This window comes from Solea solea, chromosome 15 (genome assembly GCF_958295425.1).
Source record: "Solea solea chromosome 15, fSolSol10.1, whole genome shotgun sequence".
Lineage (NCBI taxonomy): Eukaryota > Metazoa > Chordata > Actinopteri > Pleuronectiformes > Soleidae > Solea > Solea solea.
The window spans coordinates 15,714,374-15,734,028 of NC_081148.1; the positions used below are offsets into that span (position 1 = coordinate 15,714,374).

Below are 19,655 nucleotides of genomic sequence, written 5' to 3' on the forward strand. Positions count from 1 at the left end.
AATGCTGCGCTGCTTTCCCCTGACTCTCTTGTGCCTTCTTCTCCTCAGGTACCTAAACTACTTTGCAACAAAGCCCAGCCCCACAGGTGTTCTACTGGACTTATGGGAAGCTTGTCACCAAGGTGACGCGGACCTGGTCTCTCTGGCGACTGCACTGGAAGAGATGGGCAAAAGTGAAGTGCTAGTTGTCATGACAACGGACGGAGATTGTTGATCAGTCATGGAGAGCGAGCAAGACGTTCTTTTTTCTTTCTTTTTTTTTTCTACCACCGTGAAGAAAATAAAATACCTGCCTATGAATATGCACAGACTGACCCACGTCATAAGCCCACAGAGCATTTTTGATTTTTTTTCACATGTACTGATTACCTCTGCTTTTCACTGGCTCCTGATCAGCCACTACTGTATGCCCACGTCCACCGTAAACCCATTTCCATCACATACAATAACTGCAAACTTGATTCAGCCTGAATCCACCAAAGCAATGTTGCATATGCAAGATGTTGGATTGAAAATGACACTGTTGTGTGTGTAAAAGACAATTGGGATAAACAACAAGCAAAATCACACAAACACACACGCTAACATGGGATGACACAGGTTTCAGAGGCAGCATGAAAGTGCATGATATAACACTATCTCACCTGATGTTTCAGGGGCTTTTTTTTTTTTTTTTCTTTCTTCATTGTCATTCTGTGTGGGTGACATCAGCATTGATGTGTGCACAACCTCCTCAGGCTAAAGACACATGTGGACTAACTGGTCATTAATTGGACCTGAATTAAACAGACTAGGATTTCTTGTCAACTAATCGCGCGAGGAGCAAACTCTCGAGGTTAAAGGGCAGGAGCGTGTGCTGCATTCTGCTGAAAACATTTTGTAAAAAAAAAAAAGAAAAAGGAAAATGACCTCCTCACTGAGGCGCGGGGGTGAGCTCTGTTGTTAAAGAATTGGTGGAAAACGAGACCAACTGACTATTTATATTGTAGAGCACCAACAAATGCCTCAAAGCCTTGGCACATCGCTCTGAATCACAGAGGTGTTTTCTCTTTCATCCCTGCTCACGCTCCACTATCGCTCTGCCACACTCCTCCCATCTGTTGAGAATCAAACTACAGGAGAGCTTTTCTGGTCATCTCTTAAAAGTTTCCTTTGTGGAACGCTCTTTAATTTATTATCCATTTGTGGATTGTTCGCTTGTTTTTTCTCCCATTGTCCTTGCTGTCACGATCATATTGAGGCCGTTTCATCATTTGTTTAGGCCGCTGAGCTCCTGTGTGTTTTTTTTTTTATTCTAGTCGAGCAGGGCAGACCAAACGTGACACTTTGGTACACAGTGAATGTCTCACTCGTAACAACAGGAGCTATGGTTATGTGTTATTTTCAATATAGTATATCTATACAAGACATGATTAGAGGTGGTGAAATATTCAGGTGACTCCACTGTCTGGATTGGATGGATTATTCTTGCCTTGAATCCACGAAGCAGCAAGGGACCATAGATTTTACCTCAGCACTAAACTGCATTACGTTTAAATCCACACTCTGTTTAGCATTTATCTGTGTGTCCATCCATCGCCGTGGAGCTCATTATGTCTCCCTCCTCTCAATTTCATAACATATTGTTAACCTCATTGCTAAGCCGCCTGCTTTGTGGTCAGGGCCCTCAACCTATTTTCATGATCAATTATGTTCCGCCTGTTTATTGTGAGGCAGGAATTTAATGTTCGCTGTCGCCGCGGACATGGTCGTCTTTTTTTCTTTTTTTTTCAAGTTCTATGTCTTATTGAAACTTGTTCTCCCTCAAGAGCAAAAGAGAAACACAGTGTTCATGTCTTTGAAACTACAGACACCATAACACAGGCAGTATCCCTCCTCTTCAGCTTTGAGTCATGTCACTGTTTTTTTGTATGAATGAACTGAAAGCAAATTGTGTGTGTTAGTGTGTGAGTGGGCAGGTGGGTGGGTGCACACGCTCGGATCTGTCTTTTTTTTTTTCTCTTTGTAAGTGCTATGCAACTACAAAAGAAAGGAAAGAAAAGAAAAAAAAAAGCATTTTGAATTCTTTTGTTCCCTGGAAGAGTAATTCTATTTTTCAGACCAGGGCAATGACAGGGTTTTTGTATCCTGGAGTGGTTTAAAAGTGGCGATGGAGGTCTGCGTGGTCATTCTGAATCAGAAGAATTGGCTCACTGGCTGGCGGAGGAAGCTGAAACAGCACACGGGGAAGAACAAAACAAAGTATGGTGCAATGGCTGCAAAACAAGTTGTGATGACCGTTATGAACTGATGCCCTGCAGATCTTTTCCTGTGAGGAAATGAACACAACCAGTTCAGTACTTTGGATCCCTGAACACTGCAGGTCTATTTTTCCTTAAATCTTGTTACAGTGACTTGCTAGCTAGAGACTTCAGTGTTTATTCATCCAGATTTCTTGAGTATATGTGGGATCTCTGGCCATAGCGCTGGATAATTTGTGCTGGAAATGGATTGGATTCTACTTTGGTCCCGTGAGAGAGAGAAATGTAGCCTTTTGTTTATGAAGTCGGACGTTTTTACAAAGACACAACTGATTCAGTGACATTATTTTATCTCTGTAAAGTACCAATTGTATATAAACGTCTCGCCTTCTTACCTGTAACTAAATATAATTTTTATGCAATAAATTATATTTCTTAGTTTAACAACAGTGTTTGTGTTATTTGCTAGTTGCCTCTAATACATCCTGTTACATTTTGCAGGATAAAATCTGCTTCTTCCTAATTTCACCTCATTTTCACAGGAAATGCAAAGCTACTCAAGCTGTCTCCATTTCCTTACACCTCAGTGGAAAATTCCCTTTAGGTCCATTTAGTTTTGCAAGCTTTTCACCATCCAGCCTTCAAATTAACAAGGTTTTAGAGACGCTACTAGTGGCCTTTGAGGATCGACCCTGAGCCTTTAGACCCAACTTTCTGGGGGGGGGGGGGGTTTCTTCACATTCGTCTCTTGCATTGGGATCAAATATCCCAGTGAGTCATCTGTAGTGAGGGTCTGCTGCACTTTGGCCAATTGCAGGCAACACTTTGCACCTGTTTCATTAAATGCTCTGCTAATTGAGGACTAATATGCCACCCTCCAGTGCATGAGTTAATTGAACCTTTTAAAAGCTGACTGCAGCTTCAGGCTCAGTCCTATATTCAGGATATTTTTGTTGCTTTTTTTTTGGTTGAATAAATGAGCACTGTGAAGGTTATTTTACAACATTTAAAACTAGGAACATTCTGACACTACGCTTTCTTCTTCTTCTTCTGTGTTATGTCATTATTTCATTATTTCTCGAAGAATAAAACGATTAGAAGACATTCATGCTATGAAAACTATTCATAAAAGCATAAGGATAATGTATGTGAGCTTATGCTGTAATAATTAAATGTGCTTATTGCAAAGAGGACAGAGCAGTTAACCAGTGTCTCATTGTTTATTGATTCCAGCTTTGTCCATTTGCGTGCAGGTTTTCACACTCAATATGCTGTACTCTAGTGCCCTCTACTGGTGCCTAATAAAAGTACTTTACACTTCAACTCATTTTTAGGACACAGCTCACAAGGTAACCATGGATTTATTTTAATTAGGGCCCGAGCCACGAATGGCAGGGGTCCAGGACGGCTCCTAGCACGAGTGTGAGGAACCTATTGTTATCCTTCAGATTATTATTATACCGTGGCTTTCCGGTGAATTTTGAGGGGGTTAACGTGCATAAGGAGACCTAGGTCAGCAGACCACAGGTTCCAAATGGTGTGGGGATGCTTGCATTTGGTGCGAGGGCCCTATCATGACTGCTCGCAGTCCTAGTTCTTATAGATTTAACGTATTAATAAACAACTAATTTTGTATATTTCAATGTTTCTTTGACGATAAAGATTAGCCAATGTCTTATTATGAAACATACTTTTAATTAATAATGAAATCAAACTTTTACAGTTCAAGTTTTAAAGGTTCAATGCACCCAAAAATCGGAACCAAGAAGCAGGCACAATCAAAATATGCCACGGAAGTTTCTAGTACACATTTTGGAAAACATTCAGAAAAGCATGACTTTTTTGTCAAATTTTGGACAACATTTTGGACAGGGTGACTTTTTTGTCACATTTCGGAATTCAAACTTCGGAATCTCGTCCAAAACAGACAAAAAAGTCATACTTTAGTATGTCGTCCAAAACGTGACAAAAAAGTCATAGGTTAGTATGTGGTCAAAAATGTGACAAAAAGTCATAGGTTAGTATGTCGTCCAAAATGTGACAAAAAAGTCATACTATAGAATGTCGTCCAAAATGTGACAAACAAGTCATACTATAGTATGTCATCCAAAATGTGACAAAAATATCATAGATTAGTATGTCATCCAAAATGTGAATAAATAGTCATACTATAGAATGTCGTCCAAAATGTGACAAAAAAGTCATAGGTTAGTATGTCGTCATACTATAGTATGTTGTCCAAAATGTGACAAAAAAGTCATAGGTTAGTATGTCGTCCAAAACGTGACAAAAAAGTCATAGGTTAGTATGTCGTCCAAAATGTGACAAAAAAGTCAAAGGTTAGTATGTCGTCCAAAATGTGACAAAAAAGTCATAGGTTAGTATGTCGTCCAAAATGTGACAAAAAAGTCATACTTTAGTATGTCGTCCAAAATGTGACAAAAAAGTCATAGGTTAGTATGTCGTCCAAAATGTGACAAAAAAGTCATACTTTAGTATGTCGTCCAAAATGTGACAAAAAAGTCATAGGTTAGTATGTCGTCCAAAATGTGACAAAAAAGTCATAGGTTAGTATGTCGTCCAAAATGTGACAAAAAAGTCATAGGTTAGTATGTCGTCCAAAATGTGACAAAGAAGTCATAGGTTAGTATGTCGTCCAAAATGTGACAAAAAAGTCATACTATAGTATGTTGTCCAAAATGTGAAAAAATAGTCATACTATAGTATGTCGTCCAAAATGTGACAAAAAAGTCATAGGTTAGTATGTCGTCCAAAATGTGAAAAAATTGTCATACTATAGAATGTCGTCCAAAATGTGACAAAAAAGTCATAGGTTAGTATGTCGTCCAAAATGTGACAAAAAAGTCATAGGTTAGTATGTCGTCCAAAATGTGACAAAAAAGTCATAGGTTAGTATGTCGTCCAAAAAGTGACAAAAAAGTCATACTTTAGTATGTCGTCCAAAATGTGACAAAAAAGTCATACTTTAGTATGTCGTCCAAAATGTGACAAAAAAGTCATAGGTTAGTATGTCGTCCAAAAATGTGACAAAAAGTAATAGGTTAGTATGTCGTCCAAAATGTGACAAAAAAGTCATAGGTTAGTATGTCGTCCAAAAAGTGACAAAAAAGTCATTGGTTAGTATGTCGTCCAAAATGTGACAAAAAAGTCATAGGTTAGTATGTCGTACAAAATGTGACAACAAAGTCATAGGTTAGTATGTCGTCCAAAAATGTGACAAAAAGTAATAGGTTAGTATGTCGTCCAAAATGTGACAAAAAAGTCATAGGTTAGTATGTCGTCCAAAATCTGACAAAAAAGTCATTGGTTAGTATGTCGTCCAAAATGTGACAAAAAAGTCATAGGTTAGTATGTCGTCCAAAATGTGACAAAAAAGTCATAGGTTAGTATGTCGTCCAAAATGTGACAACAAAGTCATACTTTAGTATGTCGTCCAAAATGTGACAAAAAAGTCATAGGTTAGTTTGTCGTCCAAAATGTGACAAAAAAGTCATACTTTAGTATGTCGTCCAAAATGTGATAATAAAGTCATAGGTTAGTATGTCGTCCAAAATGTGACAAAAAAGTCATACTTTAGTATGTCGTCCAAAACGTGACAAAAAAGTCATAGGTTAGTATGTCGTCCAAAATGTGACAAAAAAGTCAAAGGTTAGTATGTCGTCCAAAATGTGACAAAAAAGTCATAGGTTAGTATGTCGTCCAAAATGTGACAAAAAAGTCATACTTTAGTATGTCGTCCAAAATGTGACAAAAAAGTCATAGGTTAGTATGTCGTCCAAAATGTGACAAAAAAGTCATACTTTAGTATGTCGTCCAAAATGTGACAAAAAAGTCATAGGTTAGTATGTCGTCCAAAATGTGACAAAAAAGTCATAGGTTAGTATGTCGTCCAAAATGTGACAAAGAAGTCATAGGTTAGTATGTCGTCCAAAATGTGACAAAAAAGTCATACTATAGTATGTTGTCCAAAATGTGAAAAAATAGTCATACTATAGTATGTCGTCCAAAATGTGACAAAAAAGTCATAGGTTAGTATGTCGTCCAAAATGTGAAAAAATTGTCATACTATAGAATGTCGTCCAAAATGTGACAAAAAAGTCATAGGTTAGTATGTCGTCCAAAATGTGACAAAAAAGTCATAGGTTAGTATGTCGTCCAAAATGTGACAAAAAAGTCATAGGTTAGTATGTCGTCCAAAATGTGACAAAAAAGTCATACTTTAGTATGTCGTCCAAAATGTGACAAAAAAGTCATACTTTAGTATGTCGTCCAAAATGTGACAAAAAAGTCATAGGTTATATGTCGTCCAAAATGTGACAAAAAAGTCATAGGTTAGTATGTCGTCCAAAATGTGACAAAAAAGTCATAGGTGAGTATGTCGTCCAAAATGTGACAAAAAAGTCATAGGTTAGTATGTCGTCCAAAAAGTGACAAAAAAGTCATACTTTAGTATGTCGTCCAAAATGTGACAAAAAAGTCATACTTTAGTATGTCGTCCAAAATGTGACAAAAAAGTCATAGGTTAGTATGTCGTCCAAAAATGTGACAAAAAGTAATAGGTTAGTATGTCGTCCAAAATGTGACAAAAAAGTCATAGGTTAGTATGTCGTCCAAAAAGTGACAAAAAAGTCATACTTTAGTATGTCGTCCAAAATGTGACAAAAAAGTCATAGGTTAGTATGTCGTCCAAAATCTGACAAAAAAGTCTTTGGTTAGTATGTCGTCCAAAACTTCTCAATCTCCCTGTAGTTTAGCTCACTTGGTAGAGCTGCCGCCCCATGGTGAGATTACAGACTTTACTGCAGGTGCCCCCAGTTCGAATCCTGCATCGGACGGCCTTTTCCTATATGTCACTCCCCTCTCTGGCTCTCCATTTACTCTCTCTCTTTACACTGTACTATCAATTAAAGGCATTAAAAAGCCCAAAAAAATATACTTTAAAAAAAAGTCATACTATAGCATGTCGTCCAAAATGTGACAAAAAAGTCATAGGTTAGTATGTCGTCCAAAATGTGACAAAAAAGTCATACTTTAGTATGTCGTCCAAAATCTGACAAAAAAGTCATAGGTTAGTATGTCGTCCAAAATCTGACAAAAAAGTCATACTTTAGTATGTCGTCCAAAACGTGACAAAAAAGTCATAGGTTAGTATGTGGTCAAAAATGTGACAAAAAAGTCATAGGTTAGTGTGTTGTCCAAAATGTGACAAAAAAGTCATAGGTTAGTATGTCGTCCAAAATATAAAAAAATAGTCATACTATAGTATGTCGTCCAAAAAGTGATAAAAAAGTCATAGGTTAGTATGTCGTCCAAAATGTGAAAAAATTGTCATACTATAGAATGTCGTCCAAAATGTGACAAAAAAGTCATAGGTTAGTATGTCGTCCAAAATGTGACAAAAAAGTCATACTTTAGTAAGTCGTCCAAAATGTGACAAAAAAGTCATAGGTTAGTATGTCGTCCAAAATGTGACAAAAAAGTCATAGGTTAGTATGTCGTCCAAAATGTGACAAAAAAGTCATAGGTTAGTATGTCGTCCAAAATGTGACAAAAAAGTCATAGGTTAGTATGTCGTCCAAAATGTGACAAAAAAGTCATACTATAGTATGTTGTCCAAAATGTGAAAAAATAGTCATACTATAGTATGTCGTCCAAAATGTGACAAAAAAGTCATAGGTTAGTATGTCGTCCAAAATGTGAAAAAATTGTCATACTATAGAATGTCGTCCAAAATGTGACAAAAAAGTCATAGGCTAGTATGTCATCCAAAATGTGACAAAAAGTCATAGGTTAGTATGTCGTCCAAAATGTGACAAAAAAGTCATAGGTTAGTATGTCGTCCAAAATGTGACAAAAAAGTCAAAGGTTAGTATGTCGTCCAAAATGTGACAAAAAAGTCATAGGTTAGTATGTCGTCCAAAATGTGACAAAAAAGTCATAGGTTAGTATGTCGTCCAAAACGCCTCAATCTCCCTGTCATTTAGCTCACTTGGTAGAGCTGCCGCCCCATGGTGAGATTACAGACCTTACTGCAGGTGCCCCCAGTTCGAATCCTGCATCGGACAGCCCTTTCCTATATGTCATTTCCCCTCTCTGGCTCTCCATTTACATTCTCTCTTTACACTGTACTATCAATTAAAGGCATTAAAAAGCCCAAAAAAATATACTTTAAAAAAAAGTCATACTATAGCATGTCGTCCAAAATGTGACAAAAAAGTCATAGGTTAGTATGTCGTCCAAAATGTGACAAAGAAGTCATAGGTTATGTCGTCCAAAATCTGACAAAAAAGTCATAGGTTAGTATGTCGTCCAAAATCTGACAAAAAAGTCATAGGTTAGTATGTCGTCCAAAATGTGACAAAGAAGTCATAGGTTAGTATGTCGTCCAAAATGTGACAAAAAAGTCATAGGTTAGTAAGTCGTCCAAAATGTGACAAAAAGGCATAGGTTAGTATGTCGTCCAAAATGTGACAAAAAAGTCATAGGTTAGTATGTCGTCCAAAAATGTGATAAAAAAGTCATACTTTAGTATGTCGTCCAAAATGTGACAAAAAAGTCATACTTTAGTATGTCGTCCAAAATGTGATAAAAAAGTCATAGGTTAGTATGTGGTCCAAAATGTGACAAAAAAGTCATAGGTTAGTATGTCGTCCAAAATGTGACAAAAAAGTCATAGGTTAGTATGTCGTCCAAAATGTGACAAAAAAGTCAAAGGTTAGTATGTCGTCCAAAATGTGACAAAAAAGTCATAGGTTAGTATGTCGTCCAAAATGTGACAAAAAAGTCATAGGTTAGTATGTCGTCCAAAATGTGACAAAAAAGTCAAAGGTTAGTATGTCGTCCAAAATGTGACAAAAAAGTCATAGGTTAGTATGTCGTCCAAAATGTGACAAAAAAGTCATAGGTTAGTATGTCGTCCAAAATGTGACAAAGAAGTCATAGGTTAGTATGTCGTCCAAAATCTGACAAAAAAGTCATAGGTTAGTATGTCGTCCAAAATCTGACAAAAAAGGTCATACTATAGTATGTTGTCTAAAATGTGAAAAAATAGTCTTACTATAGTATGTCGTCCAAAATGTGACAAAAAAGTCATAGGTTAGTATGTCGTCAGAAATGTGACAAAAAAGTCATACTATAGTATGTAGTCCAAAATGTGAAAAAATGTCATAGGTTAGTATGTCGTCCAAAATGTGACAAAGAAGTCATAGGTTAGTATGTCGTCCAAAATGTGACAAAAAAGTCATAGGTTAGTAAGTCGTCCAAAATGTGACAAAAAGTCATAGGTTAGTATGTCGTCCAAAATGTGACAAAGAAGTCATAGGCTAGTATGTCATCCAAAATGTGACAAAAAAGTCATAGGTTACTATGTCGTCCAAAATGTGACAAAAAAGTCATAGGTTAGTATGTCGTCCAAAATGTGAAAAAATAGTCTTACTATAGTATGTCGTCCAAAATGTGACAAAAAAGTCATAGGTTAGTATGTCGTCAGAAATGTGACAAAAAAGTCATACTATAGTATGTAGTCCAAAATGTGAAAAAATGTCATAGGTTAGTATGTCGTCCAAAATGTGACAAAGAAGTCATAGGTTAGTATGTCGTCCAAAATGTGACAAAAAGTCATAGGTTAGTATGTCGTCCAAAATGTGACAAAAAGTCATAGGTTAGTATGTCGTCCAAAATGTGACAAAGAAGTCATAGGCTAGTATGTCATCCAAAATGTGACAAAAAAGTCATAGGTTAGTATGTCGTCCAAAATGTGACAAAAAAGTCATACTATAGTATGTCTTCCAAAATGTGAAAAAAAAGTCATAGGTTAGTATGTCGTCCAAAACGTGACAAAAAAGTCATAGGTTAGTATGTGGTCCAAAATGTGACAAAAAAGTCATAGGTTAGTATGTCGTCCAAAATGTGACAAAAAAGTCATACTATAGTATGTCGTCCAAAATGTGAAAAAAATGTCATAGGTTAGTATGTCGTCCAAAATGTGACAAAAAAGTCATACTATAGTATGTCGTCCAAAATGTGAAAAAAATGTCATCGGTTAGTATGTCGTCCAAAATGTGAAAAAATAGTCATACTATAGAATGTCGTCCAAAATGTGACAAAAAAGTCATAGGTTAGTATGTCGTCCAAAATGTGACAAAAAGTCTTAGGTTAGTATGTCGTCCAAAATGTGACAAAAAAGTCATAGGTTAGTATGTGGTCAAAAATGTGACAAAAAAGTCATAGGTTAGTGTGTCGTCCAAAATGTGACAAAAAAGTCATAGGTTAGTATGTCGTCCAAAATGTGATAAAAAAGTCATAAGTTAGTATGTCATCCAAAATGTGACAAAAAAGTCATAGGTTAGTATGTCGTCCAAAATGTGACAAAGAAGTCATAGGTTAGTATGTCGTCCAAAATGTGAAAAAATGTCATAGGTTAGTATGTCGTCCAAAATGTGACAAAAAAGTCATACTATAGTATGTTGTCCAAAATGTGAAAAAATAGTCATACTATAGTATGTCGTCCAAAATGTGACAAAGAAGTCATAGGTTAGTATGTCGTCCAAAATCTGACAAAAAAGTCATAGCTTAGTATGTCGTCCAAAATGTGACAAAAAAGTCATACTATAGTATGTTGTCTAAAATGTGAAAAAATAGTCTTACTATAGTATGTCGTCCAAAATGTGACAAAAAAGTCATAGGTTAGTATGTCGTCAGAAATGTGACAAAAAAGTCATACTATAGTATGTCGTCCAAAATGTGAAAAAATGTCATAGGTTAGTATGTCGTCCAAAATGTGACAAAGAAGTCATAGGTTAGTATGTCGTCCAAAATGTGACAAAAAAGTCATAGGTTAGTAAGTCGTCCAAAATGTGACAAAAAGTCATAGGTTAGTATGTCGTCCAAAATGTGACAAAGAAGTCATAGGCTAGTATGTCATCCAAAATGTGACAAAAAGTCATACTATAGTATGTTGTCCAAAATGTGAAAAAATAGTCATACTATAGTATGTCGTCCAAAATGTGACAAAAAAGTCATAGGTTAGTATGTCGTCCAAAATGTGACAAAAAAGTCATACTATAGTATGTCATCCAAAATGTGACAAAAAGTCATACTATAGTATGTTGTCCAAAATGTGAAAAAATAGTCATACTATAGTATGTCGTCCAAAACGTGACAAAAAAGTCATAGGTTAGTATGTGGTCCAAAATGTGACAAAAAAGTCATAGGTTAGTATGTCGTCCAAAATGTGACAAAAAAGTCATACTATAGTATGTCGTCCAAAATGTGAAAAAAATGTCATAGGTTAGTATGTCGTCCAAAATGTGACAAAAAAGTCATACTATAGTATGTCGTCCAAAATCTGAAAAAATAGTCATACTATAGAATGTCGTCCAAAATGTGACAAAAAAGTCATAGGTTAGTATGTCGTCCAAAATGTGACAAAAAAGTCATAGGTTAGTATGTCGTCCAAAATGTGACAAAAAAGTCATAGGTTAGTATGTCGTCCAAAATGTGACAAAAAAGTCATACTATAGTATGTCGTCCAAAATGTGACAAAAAAGTCATAAGTTAGTATGTCGTCCAAAATGTGACAAAAAAGTCATAGGTTAGTATGTCGTCCAAAATGTGACAAAGAAGTCATAGGTTAGTATGTCGTCCAAAATGTGAAAAAATGTCATAGGTTAGTATGTAGTCCAAAATGTGACAAAAAAGTCATATTATAGTATGTCGTCCAAAATGTGACAAAAAAGTCATAGGTTAGTATGTCGTCCAAAATGTGACAAAGAAGTCATAGGTTAGTATGTCGTCCAAAATGTGACAAAAAAGTCATAGGTTAGTATGTCGTCCAAAATGTGACAAAAAAGTCATAGGTTAGTATGTCGTCCAAAATGTGACAAAAAAGTCATAGGTTTGTATGTCGTCCAAAATGTGACAAAAAAGTCATAGGTTTGTATGTCGTCCAAAATGTGACAAAAAGTCATAGGTTAGTATGTCGTCCAAAATGTGATAAAAAAGTCATAAGTTAGTATGTCGTCCAAAATGTGACAAAAATGTCATAGGTTAGTATGTCGTCCAAAATGTGACAAAAATGTCATAGGTTAGTATGTCGTCCAAAATGTGATAAAAAAGTCATAAGTTAGTATGTCGTCCAAAATGTGACAAAAATGTCATAGGTTAGTATGTCGTCCAAAATGTGACAAAAAAGTCATAGGTTAGTATGTCGTCCAAAATGTGATAAAAAAGTCATAAGTTAGTATGTCGTCCAAAATGTGACAAAAATGTCATAGGTTAGTATGTCGTCCAAAATGTGACAAAGAAGTCATAGGTTAGTATGTCGTCCAAAATGTGAAAAAATGTCATAGGTTAGTATGTCGTCCAAAATGTGACAAAGAAGTCATAGGTTTGTATGTCGTCCAAAATGTGACAAAAAAGTCATAGGTTAGTATGTCGTCCAAAATGTGACAAAAAGTCATAGGTTAGTATGTCGTTCAAAATGTGACAAAAAGTAGAATGCTCCAGCAAGGCATTCTACTGAGAACTCCCTAAAGCCGACCACTCCCTAACCCTGAACAGGGAGCGGGGGGCTCCCAGTTCTCAGTAGAATCAGGATGGGGCTTGTGAGTCTCTCCCTCTCTCTCCCAACAAGTTTTAAAAGGTGATTCCACAAAAATACCACTTTGTCTAAATCAGGCATTTGTCCAATGTCCGGGCCTCCGTGAGATTATTTACGGCAGCAGCTTTTGTTTTATAATGTGTTATTCATGACTACGGAGGGACTTGGACAAAAATCAACATTGGTTTGGTGTCACCTCCATTAGCTCAGCTGGTAAAGAGTTTTTTTCTGAGTCCAGACAGTCAGAATTTTTTTTCTTTTCTTTTTTCACTCCTGCTGATGTGGTTACATTGACATTTAAAAATTATAATTGTGACAATGAAAATTAAATTTTAATGAAACAGTGCATTTGTATGTAAAAGTTACTATAAAAAAAAAAGTTGTCAAGTGACCATTGGCCCCCGAACATCTTTACATGATCAAATCTGGCCCTTGTTAAAAAAAAGTGTGGACACTCCTGGTCTAAATACTAAAAGTTTTAAAGGTTCAATCCACACAAAATCGGGTTAGCCCTAACCCATGGAAATGTTATGTAACCTATGAAGGGGTTTCCTTCATTAAAAATCAAATATTAATATAAAAGAGCAAATTGGGAGTGTGTGAGCGGACTTTCCCTTTAATTGTTTTCTTTTTTATTCAAAAACTGTAGAGTAAAAATCCATGAAACTCAGCATGATGATAGCCATTATAGTGACAATCAAAATCCATCGTCCAGAACAGCCCTAAAACAGTCACAGCAGCTCAACCACAAGACACAACAAAAACAGTTTGTCATACTAACCTATGACAGTTTGTAAGGACCTCGTTAAGGCTTCCCAACATAAGATTCATTGACAAGAAAGCATTGGCATAAAACAAAGAAATAATTGAACAAACAGAAATGTCCTTACCTTTTGTGCTAAGTTTATATTGTTGTTCAGGGTATTTGTGTATTTTATGAGAGTTTCTTATCTTTTATGGTAAGGTTGTAAGATAATTAGATATCACGTGCACGTAATATCACTAATGAAGCTTCACAAAAACAGTTGAATTTACAAGTTTAATGCGTGCTTTTATTTTGAAAAGTGTTCTAATTTCCGACAATAACAAGAGCTTCGGTCCAGCTTTCAAAACAAAAGCAGGATGTTACTATACGGTTTAGCGTGTAGCGTGTAGCTAAAACACACACACACCCAATCGATATATTTATAACTATACTAACTATTTACCAACTATACTAAATATGTACGAATTATAAACGTAATTCCCATCGTTTAGATTGACTCAAATATATATGTTGGTTCATCCTGTTTTATTCTGAAAAGGTTACGCCGGAAAATTCATTGTTTTGGTCAACAGTGAAAATGCTGGAGTGTCAGCTGACCAGAAAAGAAAATATGCCGTGGAATGGACACTAGTGGCAGAATAACTCTGTAGTAGCGGGCACGAGAATCCGCCCGGCAGTCTCCTTCTGTGAGGTACGTTTATATTTTAATTATTTGAGTCAAAAGGTGCTGCCACGTTTGTGCTCACCTTCGTGGCTCTCATTACCAGCTAAGCTAGCTTAACTTTTAAATGTTTTTCGGCTTCACAAATGCTAACCTTAAATTATAAAATCCTTTCACGAGTCACCTGAAAACCATAATAAACTAAAGATAACGGGCATAATTGGCGGCTTATCATTTTTTGCTTACAGCAGATATAATTCAGTGAGTGAAACCATTAAACGGGAAATTCCTACTCGGGTGAAACTGTTGAGTGTCGTGATTTCTTTGGGGTAAGCATCATGTGAAAACGTCTTCCTCTTTAATGACACGAGTGAATCTTCATGGTGCAATGTCAGCGTCTTTCTGTCCTGTCAGTGTTTCCTTCACCTTCATAAATAGCGGAAGTGATGTTTACATCTTAAGTGTGCAGAAATACAAGCTGAAAGCTTGTCTTTTCCAGTCCTGTCCTGCCTTGTGCATCACACGTGCATCACTGACTCACTACTCGGTTTTTTAGACATGTGAGGTTGTAGGATGCTGACAGATGTAACTCAGTATTATGGGTCAATTAATCACATGCCCTAATAAAGGACATGTGAAAGCAATGAACGTCCAAGAATACTGCAGCGTGTGAGAGACCAAGCTGTGACTTGTGGCCAGATTCCAGCTGTGGGAGAGCATTGGGTTCACAGGGTTAGGGTTAAATGAATGAAAGATGTACTGTTTACATGTGCTGAATCTAATGATAATGGAAAGGCTTAATGTCTCCTGTTGAACTCACTGAAAAACCAGTTTGTCATGCTCAGTTTTGTGCTGAGCAAGTATTTTACATGTGGACCCGTGAAGGCAAACAACTGGATAAACTGTGTTTATTTCCAGAATTGAAAAACCATCCTCAGGGTTAATTTTGCTTCCACTGCAGCATCACAGGACCTGGACAGTGTAACTGATCTTTGTCAGTGACAAGCTACAGAGATTCACACTATGGCTCCAGAACAAAAATAGATATTTTTTTTCCCCTTTCTAGACAAGTGAATATAAGTCTCGTCCAAGCTTTACTGACTGTAATAATATGGTGTAGTTTTTTTATATTCAACTCGTGTTTTTTTCTTCTCTTTCATAGGTTTCTGCGTAACATCTCCTGTCTTCGTGTTCTTACTACCTCAACCAACCCTGTTTACCTTTTACCTTCATCTGTACTGTTTGAGTGTCCCGTGTCCTCTGTGTCAAAATGGATGCTGAAGAGCCTGTGCCACACAATATCAATTCCTCATATATTCCACCTGCTCTTGGCAATGACAATGTGTCTCTGGAAGAGGAAAACGAGGACCAGAGTCCCTCCTCGTCCCTCCTGCCAGTGCCTCTGGCTGTGCGCTACAGTCCAGAGGACTCTTACTGTTTGGTGTACATGATCTTCTTTCTGATGGGCATCGGCTCCCTGTTGCCCTGGAATTTCTTCATAACAGCCAAACACTACTGGCTCTACAAACTGAGCAACAACACTCAACAAAGCGGTGGCGAGGATCAACGTTCATATCTCGGTGTGAGTGAGAGAGAAGCAAAATACAATGTGTTTATTGTTCATGTGTAAAAGTCACACATTTTTGCCATTCAGCCATTTTCCCATGGAACTGACAGTCCTGTGATAGATGTGAGGACTGATTGTCCTCTTGCATTTGACATCCATTTCAACACAGTTATGCAATTAGAAAGGCTCGTTTAGATCGCTACGCTTAAAGGCAGAGGAGGCAAATGAATCTTGTCTTGCAAACACATATAGTTGTTGAAAGTGTTTCACATATCAAAGTAGATGTAATTGTTCGATTACTACAAAAAGGTGTAGTGAACTGAAAGGCCCGAGCAACTTAAGGAAGAAAGCAGTTGTCTTAATCTCTTCACAGCTGAACCGTTAATTGTGTTTCACAGCCTCTGCAAACTTTGCCTCAAGTACTCTAGCACTAAAGTATTTTAAAGTTAAAGTATATTAAAGTTTGTTTTTGTTCAAACAACTCTTTGACTAGAGGTCAACTTTACCTTAGACAAACAGCTGTAAGAGTAAAACAGTTCTGCTACTCTCTTTGTTTGAGTTAACAAGGAAAGCGCAGCAAATGTAAGGGAAGAAGAATTTTTTGATTTCTTTTCCTTTCATGTAGGATACTATGTTAATGAGTGAGTCAAAAGCAAATTAATGTTTTCTATTTTCTCCATTTACAGGACTACTTTGAAAGTTATCTGGCCATCGCGTCCACGATTCCCTCCGTGCTGTGTCTGATACTAAACTACATTCTCATAAACAGGTTGAGACCACAAACACACACACACACACACACAAACCACAGAGCACACTCCTGGGGCCTTTTCACTTCTAGTCTCACCCTGTGTTCCCTGTGACAGTGAAAACTACATTTGCTGCACTTTCACACGTTCTGTGTTGTCGCTGTGTGGATGTTACAATGGTTTATTTGTCCTAACAAATCACAAAAGATAACTACTATAAAGTGATTTTACTTGGGACATTAAATGCTGTGCATTTCTATACATTCTCTCTGAATCTAGGTCATTCTATTTTATTTTAAGATAACTGACTGATATTATTGTCATATCCTCTTCAGCAGGAGAGCTTTGTATAATTAGTGTGGCAACAAAAGTCTGTATTTGCACATTAATAATCTTGTAGACAGTCTGTACAGTTTGTGACAGCACAGAGCAAAACACATGAGTGTCGATCAGCTGTTTGTATTCTCTGTAGGCTCTCGGCTAACATCCGGATCCTGGCGTCTCTTGTTGTGATCCTGTTGGTGTTTGTGGTGACCACGGTGCTGGTGAAGGTGGACGTGTCGGACTGCAGGGAGAGTTTCTTTATCGCCACACTGACCAGTGCGGCTGTCGTTAGCGGAGCTTCTAACGTCTTCTCTGGCAGTGTTTTTGGCATCAGTGGGCATTTCCCTATGAGGATCTCTCAAGCCCTAATATCAGGTACTGTCTTAATTTAGGTCAAGATTGCCCCTTGTTTGCCTCTTGTTGTTGCCAATTACTGATGCTAATCTATCATTTCAAATTGACCTCCTCCTCTGACCTCTGGCATTAATAGGTATTATCACCCAAAGAAATTCCACTCTGTGGATATTTAAATTTTTTTCAAACTAATCTCTTTATAAACCACCAACAACTATGCCACATTCAGAGTCACTTAAATCACTCTTTCTTCTTGATTTGAGAACTTCAGCAGGCCGTCCTATCCGTGTCTACATGCCTAAATGCATTAAGTTGTCGGCATGTGATCGGCTGATTAGATAATTGCTTTAACAAGCCGTTGAACAGGTTAAAGACTTTTATAAGTCTTCCAATATATAAATTCATTGTATACCAGTAGACCAAGAATGATGGGATAGGAAGTTTGGGACACTGACGACATAACCAGGACATTTAAGCCCATTTCACACCATGTCTATACTGTTTCTCTTATTTTTTACGTATATAGTATATGTGATGAGTCCTGTTTTGTCTCAGGTCAGGCTATGGGAGGCACTCTGACTGCAGTAGCATCAATAATGCACCTTTCCCTCACAAAGGATGTGACACAAAGCGCTTTGGCCTATTTCCTGACGGCTGATGTCTTTATTCTGCTCTGCATCATCGCGTATCTGCTGCTGCCCAAGCTGGAATATTCAAGGTCAGTGGCAAAGGCACTCTGAATAATTCTGATAGTGCACATTACCTGTCACAGTTCTGAAGACCACCACTAGATGGTGCCAATGCTCAAAACATTCACTTCCCAGTCACAGTGGCCTTTTAGTTCATAAATGAATGTATTTATCTTATCTGCTTCTGTAATTATTTGTGTGCTTTTTAGATTTACAGCCATCGTGTAAATAGGTCAGCAGAAATTAATTTAACAGAATGAAGTCATCTAAAGTTGACCTCCCTTGACATAGTTATGACTGTCTAATGATAGAACTGCTGTTTAGGGAATGGGTTCTTTTACAAAATAAGATCATTTGATTACACCAAGAGCAATCAGTACTCTTGTAGCCCTATTCAGTTCAGACATGACCGATACAATTCTTAATGAAAAAAATAGCTTAAACATTTTTAGGTTTCTTTTTTTTAACAAATTTGATGCACAACATTTTTCTTCTTATTTATAGACACTACATGCTGGCAGCAACATGTTCCACTGCACAAGCCCTGAGTGAAGGCAGTACAGGCAGAGACTCTGTCCCACCACTGCAGCCCATCCTTAGGAAGACGTGGGTGCTCGGTCTTAGCGTCTTCTACGTCTTCTTCATCTCCTTAATGGTTTTCCCTGCCATATCCTCGGGGATCCAGTCTGTCCACAAAGACAGCGGCAGCCCCTGGACAACCACTTACTTTGTGCCCCTCACTAGTTTCCTCCTGTACAACGCAGCAGACTTCTGTGGCAGGCAGGCCACAGTCTGGCTGCAGATTCCTGGCCCCACTAGTCGAGTCTTGCCAGTGCTGGTGCTATGTCGCTCCGTCATGGTCCCACTTTTCGTGTTCTGTAACTACCAGCCTCGGGACCACGTGCACACAGTGTTGTTCAAACATGACGCTTATCCGATGGTTTTCAATTGCCTGCTAGGCATCTCCAACGGCTACCTTGGCACTCTACCAATGATCTATGGCCCAAAGGTGGTTTCACGAGAGCTGACAGAGGCCACAGGAGTGGTCATGTCCTTCTTCCTCACTCTGGGACTCGCTGTTGGATCTGCAGTCTCTGTTCTCATCGTTCGCTCCATTTGATTAGGTTGTGGGGGAATAAAGCATCATGTGGTAGAGCCACTGTACCCGCTGCTGATGAATCGTGTAACCTCAAAGCAATGTGCACCAGTGAAGCCATTTGACTGTTGAAGGGAAAAGTCCCGATAAGCTCAGCACCGTTCTTGAACAAAAAGGGCACAACTGCACTCACACTAAAATGTATTTAGTTTACAGTGGTGTGGCTCAGAATGAGTCTCAAGGCTTCGTCTATCTTGGTTTTTGGTCTCTCCATATTTGAAATGTGGAAGTGCCTCTTCTAGCAATATTTGCAATACACGAGGGACAATTCACAAAACTTTCACTTTGTACTGTCTTATAGTTGAAAACACAATTACTTATAGATTTGGGATAGTCTTTTTGCATTGGGTGTTGAATGTTGTTTTCCAAGTAATATCACATAATACTGGGGGGATACGGGTAAGAAATGTGACCAAGTGTGTGTGTGTTATCCTCTTAATTCAACTAGGATCACATAAAGTAAGCATTTCCAGTAAATAAAGACTTGTGTATTCACATTTTTGAATGTCTGCTCATGATGCCTGTTGT

At 37.5% G+C, this 19,655-nt stretch overlaps 2 protein-coding genes across 5 annotated transcripts in view; both read left to right on the forward strand.

Annotated features, from left to right (window-relative positions):
- unc5b (unc-5 netrin receptor B) overlaps nt 1–314 on the forward strand; it is a 46,043-nt gene extending 45,729 nt beyond the window's left edge. For all 4 annotated transcript variants that reach the window (XM_058651999.1, XM_058652000.1, XM_058652001.1 and 1 more), the window contains one exon: nt 49–314. In XM_058651999.1, the coding sequence (XP_058507982.1) occupies nt 49–214 (166 nt within the window). In that variant the 3' untranslated portion in view covers nt 215–314. The remainder of the gene's footprint in view (nt 1–48) is intronic.
- Nucleotides 315–14,156: 13,842 nt separating this feature from the next.
- On the forward strand, nt 14,157–19,624 carry slc29a3 (solute carrier family 29 member 3). Its single transcript, XM_058651793.1, has 6 exons — nt 14,157–14,318; nt 15,451–15,870; nt 16,542–16,624; nt 17,077–17,303; nt 17,838–18,000; nt 18,476–19,624. The coding sequence occupies exons 2-6, from the start codon at nt 15,559–15,561 to the stop codon at nt 19,089–19,091; spliced, it is 1,401 nt and encodes a 466-aa protein (XP_058507776.1). The 5' UTR covers nt 14,157–14,318; nt 15,451–15,558; the 3' UTR covers nt 19,092–19,624.
- The last annotated feature ends 31 nt before the right edge of the window (nt 19,625–19,655 follow it).

Coding starts and splice junctions, on each gene's coding strand:
- slc29a3 (XM_058651793.1), top strand. CDS start 15,559: ATGGATGCTGAAGAGCCTGTGCCACACAATATCAATTCCTCATATATT. Junction 17,304..17,837: donor CTCTCAAGCCCTAATATCAG/GTACTGTCTTAA, acceptor GTTTTGTCTCAG/GTCAGGCTATGGGAGGCACT. Junction 18,001..18,475: donor CCCAAGCTGGAATATTCAAG/GTCAGTGGCAAA, acceptor TCTTATTTATAG/ACACTACATGCTGGCAGCAA.